We start from the raw sequence: 15684 nt of genomic DNA on the forward strand, positions 1-15684 counted from the left end.
GTGTCTTTTTGACTGTGTCCTGGATTTGGTCTTTGCCTAGAAACCATTTCTTAATTTTAGCATCATTTGCCATCTGGAGAGGCTTAGGAGTTTCAAAATCAGCAAATCCAGGCTCCTTCCTGTTCTCGTTTTCCTCGACCTCGTCCCTCCTCGCATTCCCCATGGCCACGGTGGGAGGCCAGGTGGCACCTGCAGCGGTCTGCCTGAGGTCTCCTGAGCCCAAGCAACTTTCAGTAGGCGTCTCATGCCCACGGGGTTACCACCAGCAACAGTGTTGCTAAATTTTCTACTATTTCATAACAAGGATCCCTTTTCTTCCAATTTCCAGTAAGTTTCCTCACGTTCCTTTAAGCCTCCCCAGCAGTTTCCTCCAAGACCATCAGGCTTCTTACTCCCGTCTCTCAGGGAACCGTAGACCTTCACTGCCGCTCTCCTGAAAGTCCCTCCAGCTCCGCCCGCTGCCAAGTCCAAGGCCACGCCCACGTGGTGAAGGTGTGGTGATGGCAGCACCCATCTTCCAAGTACGCAGATCTGCATTGGCTACCTACTGCTGTGAAACAGATTACTCCAAGACTAGTGGCTTAAAACAGTAATCACTTCTTATCTCGAGAGTTCTGTGGAGTGGCTTAGCTGGGCACTGCTGGCACGGAGTATCTTGCAAGGGCTCAGTCACGATAGCAGCCAGAGCTGCAGTTTCTGAGGGCTTGGAGCTGGAGGACCCCCTTCCAAGGTGCTGCGCTCACATGGCAATGGGGGGAGCTGGCTCTGGGCAAGAGGCCTCAGTTCCTCTCCAAGTGGGCTTCTCCAGAGGGCTGCTTGAGTGTCCTCACGACACGGTGGTTGGCATGTTCCAAAATAAATTATCCAGAAGACCAGGGTGAGGCTGCTGCGCCCTCTGTGATCCAGCCTCGGAAATCCCATGCTGTCACTTCCACAACCCCGTACTGGTCTCCGGGGTCAGCCCAGAGGTCACAGGACCACCTTAGAGTCTGGCTACCTTGGGTAAGTCACTCAGCCTCTCTCAAGCTGTAGAATAAGAACAGCAACACCTTCAAGGTGTGGCCACGAGAATCAAGTGAGATGATGCATCTGAAGGCAGTGACTGCCAAGCGTGACGGCTGGTAGCTCTCATTGATACTGTCTTTGGTCATGTCCCCTCAGGCTGCCAGGAGATAGCAGAGGAATTCCGTGCCCAGGAAATCGACGGGCAAGCTCTGCTGCTGCTCAAGGAGGACCACCTGATGAGCGCCATGAACATCAAGCTGGGGCCCGCCCTCAAGATCTACGCACGCATCAGCATGCTCAAGGACTCCTAGGGCTTCCGGCCCGGGCTCCTCCCGACTGAGCAGAGCCAGCGGACACTCCTGGGGGCCCGGAGATGGGGCCCGTTGAGGGAAGGGGCCTTCCCTGTCGGGCATGGCTGGGGAGGAGGTCTTGGCACCTCCTCGATGGCTCTCAGGGGCCTTGCTTTCTGTGGGAGGGGCAGAGAGGTAGGTGGCGCAGAAGATGGGGCTTTATGCTTGTACATATTGATAGCACTGGCTTCCTCCAAAGTCCCACTACTCTAGCCCCGCTCTCTTCCCCTCCCTCTGTCCCCCATTTTCCAGGGGGTATACGGTCAGGGCTCCCAACCTGAGTTGGGTCACTTCCAAGGGCAGCCGTCAGGCCTGCCTAGAGGCCTCGGAAGCCCTTGCCTGCCTTCCTCCACTTCCTTCTCCAGGCCCAGCTAACTCTTCCCGCTGCCAGCTTCTCCCACTGCAGCCTGTTTCTGAAGCAGCCAGAAGGGTTCTCCCCCCTCACCCTCTACAGGTGGAGGGAGAGAAGCTGGGCCCAGTTTGGCCACGCCTGCTGGCACAGACGCCTTAACGCTGTGTGTGTGACTGTGTGACCGTGTGGGAGCCTGGACTGACAGGCCGAGAGCCACCCTCTGGCATCTCCAGGTGTTTTGTAGCAAACAGCCACTTAGTGCTTTGTCCTGGACTCCACTCAGCCTCAGGATGGGGAATAGGAAAGAAGGGCCGCCTCAGTGCAGAGAGGCACAATCAGAAAGCGATGAAGAGTAGTGGGAGATTTTCCTTTGCAGATGGCCGAGGTGTCTCCGCAGCCCCTTCCCGCACTGTGACGTCCCCCTGACTGCCCTGCTGTGTCACAGGCGGCACTGAGGAAGCTGCTGGTGGGCTGGGCCGGGCCGCGCCTCCCCGTCTGCCTGCCTGCCTGCCCTGGGAGCCCAGCGGTGGGGCCCTGGGAACATCCAAGGGCAGAAGAGCTGGAGTGACCACCGCTGAGGTGAAGAAGGCAGCCTTCGGCCTCGGGTCCCACGCTTCTCTGCCTCTGGAACTTGCTGGCAGCGGTCTGAGCTGCCCCTGGAGGAGGCGGGGCAGGAAGGGGGAGGGCCTGCCTCTGACTTGCCCGGGCCTCTGCAGACTCCTGGGGCGAGTGGGACTCTCCCTGGGGGAAGGGTGGGTGCCCTTCTGAGCTTGTTCTATTCCCCACTCACACCCCCAGGCAGGGTTGAAAATGAAGGACTTTTTTAACCTTTTGTTTTTGTTTTTTAAAAATAAATCCGTAAAACCTGTTCCTTCTGTGTCTTTCTCCCCTGGGGATGCCTTTCTGTGGTCCTGAATAGCTACTTTTCATCTGTCAGGAGAGGGGTGGGTCCCTGGGTTGGGGGAGGGACGACCACCTTAACTGGATAGCATATCCTCCACGCTTCGCTGGGGCTGGGTCCTTTGAGGGTGCCCTTGGTCCCAGTCCACATGAGAAAAGCAGATTCCCACCTCTGTTCTTCACACGGGTGTCCCCTGGAGTGTGAGGTCCAGGGCCCCTTCAACTCTGAGCCCCCCTACCCAGCACTGCCACCAGGGAGACACGATGCTGTTGGGCCAGGGATATCTGGCACACCTGAGGCAGAGCCCAGACCCTTCCCTCCACCGCAGACACCTGTGGTGGCTGCAGCGCCGCGTCCAGAACTGCCCTTGGGGTGGCTTTGGCTCACTCGACCCCTGAGCGCTTTCTGGATGCTGCAATAGCAAACTATTAGGAGAGTCTCTGCCTCAAGGAGGTGACGCCTAAGCCTCGAATAAAGGAGAAGGGCCTTCCAGGCGCAGACCGCTCGCCGTTCACTCTGTAACATGCTGTAACGGCGGGGCCCGGGGAGATAAGCAGGGGCCTTTTAGGAGCCAGTACCCATATCTGGACGAGAACTCTCTGGAAGGCCTTTTAAAATGTAGCCACTACCCTGAGGAAGAGGAGAAACAAAACTGGTTAGTGGATGACCCAGAGGGTGGAGCCAGGACTGGAAAGTCTGGTGGTCCCAGAGGTCGGGAATGGCGACAGGACAGAGGCCAGTGCAGGACCCTGGGCCGAGGGGGCGTGGCAGGGGGCAATGACCTCAGAACCTCGGGGAAGTCGGGGAAGGTGCCTGGTGGAAAGGGCGCCTCGGGAGCCCCCTGCGCTGCCCTCCCCTCTCCAGGCCAGGCGGGCCGGCCCACCGTGGCCCGTGCAGCTCGGCGAGTCCACACTGGACCTCCACTTTCCCTTACTGGAGGACAACGCCGGGCCCAAACTGAGTTTGTCCTTATGTGTGTGGTGGAGAAGGGAACTAAAAGCCCTGAAAGAGGATATGGTGGATTTGCAGGGCTGACTGACACAGGTGAGTATCAGCGCCGTTTCTTCACTCTGGGTGAAAGGCCCCAGTTTGAAGGGTGCCTCCTTCAACATGCGTTTGCTCCTGAGGTTTACACCTTACACAGAATTTTGCAAAACTTTTTTGATCGTGACCGACAGTTTAAAAAAAGTTTCCCACCCTCGTGGATGTACTTGAATATATATAACTGAAACAAAACAATACCTACCCTGATGTACAATACATTCTGACATTTTCAATTCCCTTCCTGTTCATATTTTTAAAATCTCAGTCATGATCCATAGGATTGATTTCATGGCCCTCTAATAGATCATAACCTGCACTTAAAAAAAAAACCCTGCCTAGTGCAAGCTTTCCAGAACTTTTCCACGTAACTACCTTGTGTGGCTCTTACCCTGTTCTGGGTGACTGGTGCACATACCTGTTTTACTGAAGAGATCAAGGGCTCCTCAAGGTGAACTGTCCAAGGTCACACTCAGGTGACCGGCGCCCTTGAGATCTGGCTGAAGGTCCGCGCAGAACAAGGTTCTCCCTGGGTGGCAAACACCACAGTCTGGCCCGAGGACCACGACACTGAAGAGGGGCACGAGGAGCCCTAGGGAGGAAGAGTCAGTACAGAATGTCTCAGCACCTCTGGCCAACCAGAGCTGGGCTTCCATCCACCCTCTTCCAGGTGATTGGCCCCAGGGGGCTCCTCTCCGGGTAGTTCATCCCTGCTTGCTCCTGTGGCTGTGGTTTCTGGCAGATGGCCTGAAACTGCTTGCTCCCAGTCACCAAGAATGGGTCATTTCTTCCCCGGCCCTGAGCTGAGAAGGTTCTTGGCAGGCTGTCCCACCAGCTTCCTGTCATGGCAAGGACTCAGGTGAGGGGGGGACGCTGCCAGTGTCAGGGGGAAGATGAGGTGGGACAGCTGTCCCGAGAGGAGTCCAGCCTGGTGGCCAGAACAGTCAAGGAGGAGGCACCAAGGCTGGCCTACTGAGAACCAGCTGAGCCATATAGGTCCCGGGAGAAGGTGACTGGAGGACATCGCCCAAGGGGTAGAGACGGTCCAAGGAATGGGTGGTGGGGCAGGGGGAGGCTGCATCCTGGGAGATCTCGTGCCCGTGAAGAACGCAGCAACTCCTCCTGCTGCCCTAAACTCTGAGCCCCCTCAGTGAGCAGAGAACAGACTTTGGGGCGCACCTTCCACTGCAACTGTGAGCCCTCTATTCCAACTGGGAGTGACTGTCCAGGATTGCAAACTTGTTCCCACTTAGGAACTAATGACTGATCTTCAACCTCTTCCTGAAAGCAAGGAGAGTACAGGAGCAGGGCATGAGGCCACCTTGTGGGACCACCTTCTGCAGGTGGAAGCGGGGTGGAGGGGAGGGGACCCTTTTGAAAACATCAGGGCAAGGAACTGGGAGGAATGGGTCAGGCAGGTGCCTCTGTGGACTAGGGGCTCCCTGGCTGGGCCATGGGAGGGGGCGGCAGGAGCCTGTTGCAGGCCTGGGTGTCAGCACCCTCCCGGGACTGACAGCTGGAGCCCACCTGGACCACTTGGGGACAACTCTGCATGGCTGCCCTAGTTGTGAGGGGCCGGCTAAGAGGGTCAGATGGCAGGGAGGGCAGAGAGAGCTCCGCTGCAGCCTTCTCCTGCGCCTGGCACCTCCCACGCCGTCCCTCCGGGGGGGCAGCCTCGCTTCCAGGAGCGACTGTAAAATATCTCAATAATTTTTATACCAATTACATATTGAAATGATATTTGGAGTTACATATTGAAATGATATATTAGGTTAAAATAAAATACTAAAAATTTCGGTAGTTCCTTTTCACTTTTTTAACATGGCTACTACTAGAAAATTTTAATTTACGTTCCTGGCTCACATTACATTTCTATTGGGCAATGCTGTTCCAGATTTTTTCCTACGTTTTTATAAAACGACATAGAAACACGTCTGTAAATGCACAGGTACACAGGTATAGGGGCTTCGCCCCTCACAGAAGGGCAGCCAGCCTCTATGTACAGTTGTTACTTCCTCTTCCACTTGATTCTTTAGGCCCTCTCTTCCCGAGAGCACATATAAATAAATTTACCGTATCCTTTTCAGTGGCCACATTGCTTTCCATTGTATAGAAATGCATAATTCATCCAACTCCCTAAGGACGAACAGTGGGGTTGTTTATCTCCATTTGCTTTTTCCAGCAATGCTAGGAGAGCATCCTTGGCCTGTCCACTGTGAAGTCTCCCGTTTCTAGAGGTGGGAAAGTTGGGTCTGGTGTGAGTGCTTGAAATGACTGTGCAGGCTCCTCAGGCAGGGCTAAGAGAGGTGGACTTCACCTTGCAGTCACTAGAAAGGCTTAGAAACACTTTTTTTTCCTAAATGGCTAACTCTGTATTTTTCCTTCATTAAAAAAGCAATAAAAGCACATTACAGACAACTGGGGGTAAAAATAACTTATTACACAGTCACTTATGTTTTTCCTTTCAGTCTTATTTGCTCCGGCATGTTTTCATTGCTAGATTGTAACCACAGTGCCCATCAATTTTAGATCCTGCTTTCTTCATTCACGGTTCTTGTGCAAGTTTTTTCCATGTGACTGCAGACTCTTCATAAAAAGTTTATTTAGCCAGTCCCTTCGGCTGGACGCTGGGGCCTTTTTCAGTTGTATCTGAGAGGGCAGCACAATGCCTTCTCCACTGGTGCCCTCCAGCCCACGTTCAACCAAGCTCAAGTCTCCCTGTGTGAAAGAAACACACGCACCTCCATCAATCCCAAGCCCTCAGCCCCTCCAGTTACCATCCTCTCCCTTTCCTTTTACAGCCAAACTTCCGGAAAGAGCCACTTCCACCACCACCACCCCAGCCTCCACTGCCTCCTCTGCTCACTCGGTCCCCTGCCCGTCCCCAACTGTATCCTCGGTGGGTGCCTGGGCCCTGGCTCTCCTTCCTCTGCTCTCTCCCTCTTCCACAGCGTCCCTGCCCTCCTGGTGAATCCCAGAACTCTCTCCCAAGCCTGCCTGCCTGCCTACCTTTCTGAGCTCCAGCTTCTTACCCCCAACCTGACTATCAGCCACCATCTCCTTTCCTGGTCCCCCAGCCCTGTCCCTCTCATCAGTGACCAAGTCCTGCCCATCAACCTCCTTGACAGCCATTCATCACCTACTCCTCCCCAACCCACTGCCAACACTCACCTGTCTTCCTGCCTCCACCTGGTCCCTGCCCCACATCCAGGCTCAACAGTTCAGCCGGAGTATCTTCCAAGTAAAAATGTGACAGCATCACTCCCTGAAGGAAAGAGCTTTCAGGGCTCCCCATGGCCTTCAAGATGAAGTCCAAACCCCTTATCCTGGAATGTGGGCCCTGGGTGACCTGGCTCAGGCTTATCTCCAGCCTCAACTCTTATCACTTCCTATCCACACCCTATACCCCGGCCCCTGCAGCAGGCCTGCAGTTCCCCGGATTTTCCAAGCACTCTCACCTCGTCACTTTTACACAGTGCTGTTTCTTTTTCATGGACCTCCCTTTCCCCTCCACTGCCTTCTTTTCTTGCATCGGCAGGCGGACTCTCAACCACTGCGCCACCAGGGAAGCCCCACTACCTTCTTTGTGTGGATAACTTTTAGTTCTTCAGGTCCTAGTTCTTCAGGGTCACCTCCTCCAGGAAGCCTCCCTGACTTCTCCCCAATGGTATCTGGCCATTTGCAAGATAACGGTATCTTGTATTTACACTAATCACAGCCTTGCTGTGCTGTGTTCCATTCATCTGTTTGCAGTCTGTCATGTGACCCCATTCCCTTCCCTTCCTGGCCACCCACATCTTCCTGACCCGGCTCCCTTAAAGACAAGGTCTGTGTCTCGCTCACCTCTGAATCCTTGACCTAGCACAGTGATGGATTCTGAGCTTGTGACCAGTAAGTATAGGCTGAACGCATGAACGAGCAGAAGCTAGTGAACATCTTGATGCATAAACGTTTCCCATGCTGAAGATGATCTCCTTTGAACAGATGCCCAGAAGTTGCAGTGATTGGATTAAAGGGGATGACTATTGAAAGCTTCAATTCCCACAGCTAAGGAGCTTTCCAAAAAAGCTGCAGCAATTTACATCCCACCAGCAGGTGTAAGAGTGCCTGTCTCGCTGTATTCTCCCAGTCTGGCTATTTTCATTTCTTTCTTTTTAAAAAGTGCTCATTTTATAGGCAAAACATCCCACCTAGTTCCAATCTATAAGTCTTTGATTACTAGTGAGGGTGAACAGTTTTCCATATGTTTGCCTACTAAATGCATTTCCCCTTTGAGGATTTCCCTGTTCACGTGACATGGACAGTTAAGGCAGGTGGCATTTTATGAGCTGACTCTGGGGGCTGTGTCAGGAGTGACTGGGAGCAGGGAGGTCGCTGCTGCAATGGTCCTGGTGGGGGATAAGCAGGCAGGATCGCTGTGGGGGCCGGAGAAATAGGAGGGGCAGAGGGGGGGCGGAGATCAAGGAGGCCAAGCCAACCACCCACCCCTGGGGACTGACAGTGGGCGAGGCAGAGGGAGGGGTCAGTGCACCCAGGTTTCACCAGCTGAACAGAAGGGGTGTCTGCCCTGAGACGCACAGGCAGCTACGTACACACACAACCGCAAGGTGCCTCTCTGAAGCTGTTTACTGGATACACCTGCTGAGGAACGGTGAGGTGGGGTAGCAGAAAAGGTAGGGGTGGGAGGGTCTGATCAGGCAGGCTTCTTGAAAGAGACCAGAGGAGGCAGATTTTGGAAGGACTCACAGGGCGGGGAGGGGAGCTGGGAGGCTGTGCAGAGAATCCTGAGGGCTTGTTTAGGAATAATACGACTAATGATAATCAACAATAGCTAAAGCTTACTGACCTTTTACTGTGCGCAAGGCCTTGTTCTAGTCACTTGGTAGGTATTAACTCAATATCCGTCGCAGCCCTCTAAGGCGTGTACTCTTATTATCTGCATTTCTAGACAACAAGACTAAAGTGCAGAGGCCCAGAACCTTGCCCAAGGTCAGACAGCTAAGAAGTGGTGGCCTGGGATTCGAACTTGGGGGTCTGGCCCCAGTGGCCAGGCTTTCACCATATGGGGCCTGTCTGTCTAGAGACACCCGCACCCAGAAGGGCTGAGGAGAGTTGGAGGAGACCCGCCCAGAGGAGCTTATTAAAATTCTCAACTTTTAGGGCCCTCCTGGAAAACAAGCAACCATGCACAAATCCCAAAGTCCACCTCCTCCGAGCCAGCAGTGGGGTCGCTGAGCTCTGCTGGAGGGACCCGGCCCTGTGACTGGAGCCGCCATAGACACGTGGTCCCTGACCGCAGCCGGCCCTCCGGGCAGCCCAGCAACTCATCCCTAAGCCCCAGATGCTCTCAAATCCCAGCCACCAAGCCACAACCCCCCCCTGCCTCCCCTCCCAGACTCTCCCCGTCCGAGGTCAATCCTACCCAGGCTAAGTGCCCCACCCCCTAACTTACTGTCCCCCAAGTTTGCTGCCAGGAAAAGCAAAATGTTACACATCTAAATGCTCATCACAAGGGACCTGGTCAAGTAAATGATGCCACCTCCAGTCAATGGCATATTAGGCAGCTGGAAAAAAGGGTGAAGCAGCGCTTCACGTACTGAGGCGGAACCACCTCAAGGACATAGTGGTCAGTGAGAATGCAAGGCGGAGAACAGCGTATCACCGTGCTACCATTTGTGGGAGAAAATCAGAGGAAGGGACAGAGGGAAGGGAGAGAGAATTTGCTACCATATTTATATTTGCCTGTATGTGCATAAACTATCCCCTTGCAGGGGAACTGGGTGGCCGTGGCTGGGAACAGGAAGGACTGCACTGTCTATACTCTTTTGTACCTCTGAATGTCTGTGCCAAGTGAACAGAATAATACATTCATATTAAAGCAAACAAATAAATGAAACACTGAATTACCCATTTTTCATATATATGTGTGTGTGTATAAAAATATATGCAGAAATGAGTTGCCGACCCCCCCTCCCCACCCCCCAGGGCCTGGAAGAGAATCTTCTGATCCAATTTGCACTTGGCCTCTTAGGGCTGCTCCTACACGGGCTCCCTGTAGTCAGGTACAACCCCCTTCCCCCAGCACTCACGATGGGACCAGCAGGGCAGGGCTGAAGTGGCTCTTTCCAAGTGCCTCCTTGAGGGATGGAGAGTGGCACCTGTCATGGCCCGCAAAAGCATCCTTGCGGGGTCTCCCTCCTTGCAAGGAGCAAAGCGACAGGGCTCCTGGGCAGGCCGGCATGCCCCTCACTGATGCCCCCACCCCACAGGCACCTGGGAGTCCTCACACCCATGGGGCTCTGCCCTTTGGCCAGAATGCCCCTGCTGAGAGACAACTTCACAGGTCCCCTGCATCCTTGGTAAGGAGCTGCCATCTCTCCCATTCCGAGGACACCCACACACCCTACAGAGCTCTGCCCCAGCGTTCCTGCCCTCCTCACATCCCCCACCCTGGCAGGGCTAGGCACGCTACCCAGGGGCCCCATCAGGTAACACATCTCCCCCTACTCTGCTGGATCTGGGAAGAGATTTCTAGGGGCAGGGCCTGGGTGTGACCCATCTGTGGGTCCCTAGGGCCCAGGACTGGGGAGGTGGCGGGGATCATGCCTCAAGCAGGAAGATGAATGGACCTGTCTCTCCATCCCTGCCCTGGCCAGGGCCCGGCCTGAAGTCCTGACCTGTACCTGCTGGGGGGCCCCCATTATTTGGGATGGCACCTTTGACCCAGATGTGGCCCAGCAAGAGGCTGTACAGAACCTCACCATTGGTCTGACTGTCTTTGCTGTAGGCAGGTAAGGCCCGGGGAGGGGAGCGGTGCTATCCAAGCAGGGAGTGGGAGGGGGTGTGCACGTGATGTAGGGGTGGAGCACCCCATTCTCCTGGGCTGTAGGATCCCAGGATAAAGCGAGAAGCAAAGACAGCACCCCTTGTCCCAGACTCCCAGCATGAGGGCAGGACCATCCTTTCCCTTCCCCTCCTCCCTAGAGTCCACCCAGCCCAGGCAGCCAAGGGCTCAGCATCACAACCTAGAAGGAACCTGCCCAGGGCCTGGGGCTGATCATCTGGAGGCCTTGGGTTTGCGGTGAGAAAATGATGGAGTCTTTCAGGTGAGAGGAGGTGAGAACTGGGTAAACAGAGGGGATGGCCCAGCTGCAGAAGCGTCTGTGGAGGTCAGCGGCTCAGGTTTAGGCACACAGAAAGGGCGGGGCGGGGGGAGGTTCACCAAGAAAGTCTGAAGGTGGAAGAGGGGCTGGGGAGCTGAGGGCTTTTGCAAGGGAGCGAATCTGGGCTGGATAAAGAGGGATGTGAAGAAAGGAGGATGCGGAGAGTGGTAGGGTCAGCAGACCAGAGGAGTCAGTGAGGAAGGACTGTTGGGGGTGATATCACAGGAAGTGGGCTGGAAGGATGGGGGCTCAGACAGTGGGATGGGTGAAGCCACAACTTGGGGTGGGGGGCAGACTGATGATGACCAAGTCGAGGGAGAGGCCATGGGGGCAAGTGACTGAGGAGCAGGGAAGACAGAATCACGACAGGAGAGGAGGCCAATCGAGGAACTAATGGTCCCCCAGGTATGGACAAGGAACCCAGAGTGGGAGGTGGAGAAGAAACCTCAGGGGGCTGACCTGCCCATCTCCCCATTATGGATGTCAGGGTGTGCAAACTGGTATTCACTTTACAGTAGTGATGCAAATGGGACTCCTGGCTTAGAGTGGCAATCAGATCCTACAATCCTAAGGTACAGAGAGGTAGAGTTCAAGGCAACTTAAGGAAGAGTTTCTAATAACGGAACAGGCTGCTTTGGGAAGGCACTGAGAGCTCTGCATCCAGGAAAAGATATCCAAAAGCCTGGGGAAGGAATTCTGTCTTCAGAGACCCCAGACCAGCGGTCACCAACCTTTTTGGCACCAGGGACCAGCTTCATGGAAGACAGTTTTTCCACGGACCAGGGGGTGGGGGTGGGAGGGGATGGTTCAGGTGGTAATGCAAGTGATCGGGGCAGATGAAGCTTCACTCACTCAGCTGACGCTCACCTCCTGCTGTGCGGCCCAGTGCGGGGGCGTTGAGGACCTGTGCTACAGACAACTGCTCAGGGCTCCTCCAACTCTGTCCCTTACACTCTAGAAGGGAGAGAAAGCCAGGAGGGCCCCTGAGAGGCTGGGGGCAAACAGGACTGCTGGCCTCTCCAGGGCCTTGGTGCTCCCACTTCTGCTCTGAATGCTGAGTAGGGTGTTCCTGCACCAGCCCTAGGGGTCAGAGTCTCTGAGTCCAGAAATTCCAGGGTCCTGAGGTCCTGAGTTCCAAGGATCTATGAGTCCAACACCCTGGGATGCTGAGGCTTCCAAGGTCTCTGATTCCAGTTTCTCACAGTTCCACCCGGAATAGAGCAAGTGCAGGTAAAAGTACAGGCTCCAGTGCCAAGCTGGATTCAAATCCTGGCTTTCACTTACCAACTATGTGCATGCTTGCTTGCACAAGTTACTGAAGCTCTTTGAGATTCAGTTTCCTCACCTGAGAGATGGAGCTAATAATGGTGAGGATTAAATGAGATAATGCACGTTACTTTGAACACTGTCTGCCACATGATTCCAAAATATCAGGCATTAATTAGTGCGATTACTTTAGAAGCCTGGGATCCCAAAGCCTGTTCATACAAAGTTTCCAGTATTCTGAACGTCCTGGTTACCTATGTAAGGAATCACCACAAACTCAGTGACTGAAAACAGTTCATTATTACCACAGCTCGTGATTTTGTGGCTCAGGAATTCTGACAGGGCTGAGCAGCAAGGGGGGCCCCTCCCTGCTCCCAAAAGTCCTGTGGATGACTGGCGGCCGCCTCTCTCCATGGCTAGGCTGGTCTCCCTCACTTCGTGGCAGCATCTGAGTTCTGAAACTTCTTTTTTATTTTTTAATTTACTTATTTTTATTTACTTTTGGCTGCGTTGGGTGTTCGTTGCTGCCCACAGGCTTTCTCTAGTTGCCGCGATTCGTTGCAATGCGCAGGCTTCTCATTGCAGTGGCTTCTCTTGTTGCAGAGCACGAGCTCTAGGCGCATGGGGTTTAGTTGCGGCGCTCAGGCTCAGTAGTTGCGGCTCGCGGGCTCTAGAGCACAGGCTCAGTAGTCGTGGGGCACGGCCTTAGTTGCTCCGGGGCATGTGGTATCATCCCGGACCAAGGCTCGAACCTGTGTGCCCTGCATTGGCAGGCGGACTCCTAACCACTGTGCCACCAGGGAAGCCCTGAGCTCTGGGACTTCTTAAGCGAAGGGTCAGAGCTCCAAAGAGACAAAGGCTAACGAGCCGGTCCTCCCAAGGGCCAGCACAGCATCCCTTCCTCGGGACTCTATTGATCGAATTGGTCAGGGAGAGCCGCGTTCAAGCGGGGAACAAAGGGCCTCTCGGGGCAGGGGTGGCAAACAATGGGTAATTATTTTTAGTCCACCTCGGACGATTCCGGGGCTGGACAGTTTTGGAGTTCCAAGGACTGGGGTTGCAGGGGCACAAGTACGGACGAGGGGAGGCCTCAGAAGCCCGACGTCTCCGCGGATGGCGGAGTGCGCTGAGGCCCAGCTTACTCAAGACGGCCCCGCCCCGCCCGACAGATACCTGCAAAAGTACCTGGCGCACTTCCTGGAGACGGCTGAGCAGCACTTCATGGTGGGCCGGCGCGTGGTGTACTACGTGTTCACCGAGGGCCCGGCCGCCGTGCCCCGCGTACGGCTGGGCCCGGACCGCCGGCTGCGCGAGGAGCGCGAGGAGCGCGTGGCGCGCTGGCGGCGCTGGCAGAACGTGTCCATGGTGCGCATGCGCACGCTGCACGCGGCGCTGGGCGGGCGGCTGGGCCGCGAGGCGCGTTTCTTGCGCTCCGTGGACGTGGACCAGCACTTCAGCGGGACTTTCGGATCCGAGGCACTGGCCGAGTCGGTGGCGCAGCTGCTCCTCTGGCACTACCGTTGGCGGAGGCGGCTGCTGCCCTTCGAGCGGGACGCGCGCTCGGCCGCCGCGCTGGACCCGAGCGAGGGCGACTTCTGCTACCAGGCGGCCGTGTTCGGGGGCAGCGTGGCGGCTCTGCGGCAGCTGACGGTCTACTGCGCGCGGGGCCTGCGACGGGACCGCGCGCGCGGCCTGGAGGCGCGCTGGCACGACGAGAGCCACCTCAACAAGTCCTTCTGGCTGCAAAAGCCCGCCAAGCTGCTGTCGCCCGAGTTCTGCTGGAGCTCCGACGTCGGCCGCCGGGCCGAGATCCGCCGCCAACTGCTCTGGGCGCCCAAGGAGTACGCCCTGCCGCGAGGCTAGAGACGCCCTCGGCCTGGAGGCCCGAACGCCGGCGGGGGCCCTTCTGGAAGCAGCGTGGCACGGGGGCGGGAAGACTGCGTGAATACTACCCCCCACCGCCCGGGGTGGCAGGAGGAGGCCCGGCCTTTGGGGAGCGCCTCCCCGAGGCGGGCGACCCATCCCTTCCCTGACTTTCCACAGCGACCCAGATACTGCCAGCTGCCTGGAAACCTGTCACCTCTGACCTTACTGAGTTCAGTGGAGGTCCCCGAAGAGACGTTTTAGCCCCTTCCCCATATCCCCCCACTTTTTTTAATGGGACTGAGGCACACAAAAGGAACATAACTACGTAAGGACCCAGAGAATCTGTGAGTTCGTCTGTGAGGTCAGCAGCTGGAAAGCAAGGACTGGCCCTCAGGTCCAATAGAGCTGCCACTGGGCAGGAGCCCCAGATAGAGAAACACAGTGGCATCCGGTTCACCTCCGCCGCCCTCAGCAAAGTTTGTACATATTTGAGTAATATGATAATAAAATACATTATTCCCAAGTGTCCTATGGCCCTTTCTCCTAGAGAATCCAAGTCCATAAAAATGACATTTCCTCGCCATGGGGCCCATATGGCTGTTTGGCCACAGTGTCTGGGAAATAAATTTCCTCCTCCGTGGCTGCTGTCCAGACTCTTCATCCTCAATAGGGAAAGACACAACGTCCCGAACAGAAGCCTGAAGTCATCAGGCTCTCCAGGAAAGGTGGTTCCCTCCGGGAAATAGCTGCAGGGACGGGGAAGTTATCTGCTGGAAGTCCCTGAGATATTGTCTGACAGTTGAAAAACGGAGGCCCGGAGAGGGTGGGACTTACCTCCAGGTCTTCTGACCCGTTTGTGTAGTGTTCTCACAGACCTTGCATTTTTAACAGGCTCCACTATTTTCAGGTAGGACAGCAATTCTGGCTATAAGCCAACTGTGATGGTTTTCACATAGTAACAGTTTTTACAAACACTTCCAGTTGTTGATAATGTAAGAGATATCTCCCCTCTCCCAAGCAGTTCCAAGGTCCCAGTGTCTCCTGCCTAAACTAGATTAGCAGAACCCAGAAGACCCTTTGGACTCTGGGTTAGAGCTAAGAACAGGCTAGGTGTGCCTAAGAACAGGTTATTGCTTGATGGCTATAGGCTGACATCCCTTCCTCTGGTGGGAGACTGTCCTCCACCTTACACTGCCTGCATCATTCACCAAGGGCCACACACACTGAGCCCTGGGCCAGCAGAGACCTGAGCTCAGGACAGTACGATCTGGATGGAAATCTGCTCCTCTTCTGACTCTGTGCGTGGCTGTGGACTAGTTCCTTACCCTTGCTGAGTCTCAGTTTTCTCACATGTAAAGTGGGGATGCCAATCACCCTCCTTGCAGGGGTTGTGATGCTGCAGAAAAAGTTCGTGGAGAGCAAAGGAGTCGCCAAAGGACAGCCATTTCCTGTTTTAAAGAGGAAGAGATGGCGAGAGTCAGGGGTTTCCAGGTGCTGGGCTGGGGGAGCCTCATGCTGTGGGTGGAGACCTTCCTGAAGAGGGGGAGGGGTAAACAGAACAGAGTGGAGGACCTCCTTTGTCTTGCCCAGAGGCCCAGGGTCGGGGTGGGGCAGGCTCAGGTGTAGAGAGGCTCAGGGCAGCAGCAGGAAAAACAGGGGATAAGCTCCTTCTGCCGCTGCTTCCATCAGTGTCCCTGTTAATCAACAGTATCCTCAGCACCCACGCTGGGACCCTCAGGG

At 55.4% G+C, this 15684-nt stretch overlaps 2 protein-coding genes across 3 annotated transcripts in view; both read left to right on the plus strand.

Annotated features, from left to right (window-relative positions):
* The window catches only part of PHC2 (polyhomeotic homolog 2), a 104786-nt gene extending 102211 nt beyond the window's left edge, over positions 1 to 2575 (plus strand). For both annotated transcript variants that reach the window (XM_024765264.1, XM_024765263.1), the window contains one exon: positions 1162 to 2575. In XM_024765264.1, the coding sequence (XP_024621032.1) occupies positions 1162 to 1316 (155 nt within the window). In that variant the 3' untranslated portion in view covers positions 1317 to 2575. The remainder of the gene's footprint in view (positions 1 to 1161) is intronic.
* On the plus strand, positions 1417 to 13941 carry A3GALT2 (alpha 1,3-galactosyltransferase 2). Its single transcript, XM_024765305.1, has 9 exons — positions 1417 to 1490; positions 1608 to 1660; positions 2153 to 2350; positions 3473 to 3652; positions 6451 to 6548; positions 9635 to 9711; positions 9919 to 10008; positions 10306 to 10440; positions 13248 to 13941. Exons 1-9 carry the CDS (start codon positions 1417 to 1419, stop codon positions 13939 to 13941), a joined length of 1599 nt encoding a protein of 532 aa, XP_024621073.1.
* Positions 13942 to 15684: the final 1743 nt, after the last annotated feature.

Source organism: Neophocaena asiaeorientalis, unplaced genomic scaffold (assembly GCF_003031525.2).
Source record: "Neophocaena asiaeorientalis asiaeorientalis breed wild unplaced genomic scaffold, Neophocaena_asiaeorientalis_V1.1 scaffold409, whole genome shotgun sequence".
NCBI lineage: Eukaryota > Metazoa > Chordata > Mammalia > Artiodactyla > Phocoenidae > Neophocaena > Neophocaena asiaeorientalis.

Coding starts and splice junctions, on each gene's coding strand:
- A3GALT2 (XM_024765305.1), top strand. CDS start 1,417: ATGGCTGGGGAGGAGGTCTTGGCACCTCCTCGATGGCTCTCAGGGGCC. Junction 6,549..9,634: donor CGTCCCCAACTGTATCCTCG/GTGGGTGCCTGG, acceptor CCCACCCCCCAG/GGCCTGGAAGAGAATCTTCT. Junction 10,441..13,247: donor ACTGTCTTTGCTGTAGGCAG/GTAAGGCCCGGG, acceptor CCCGCCCGACAG/ATACCTGCAAAAGTACCTGG.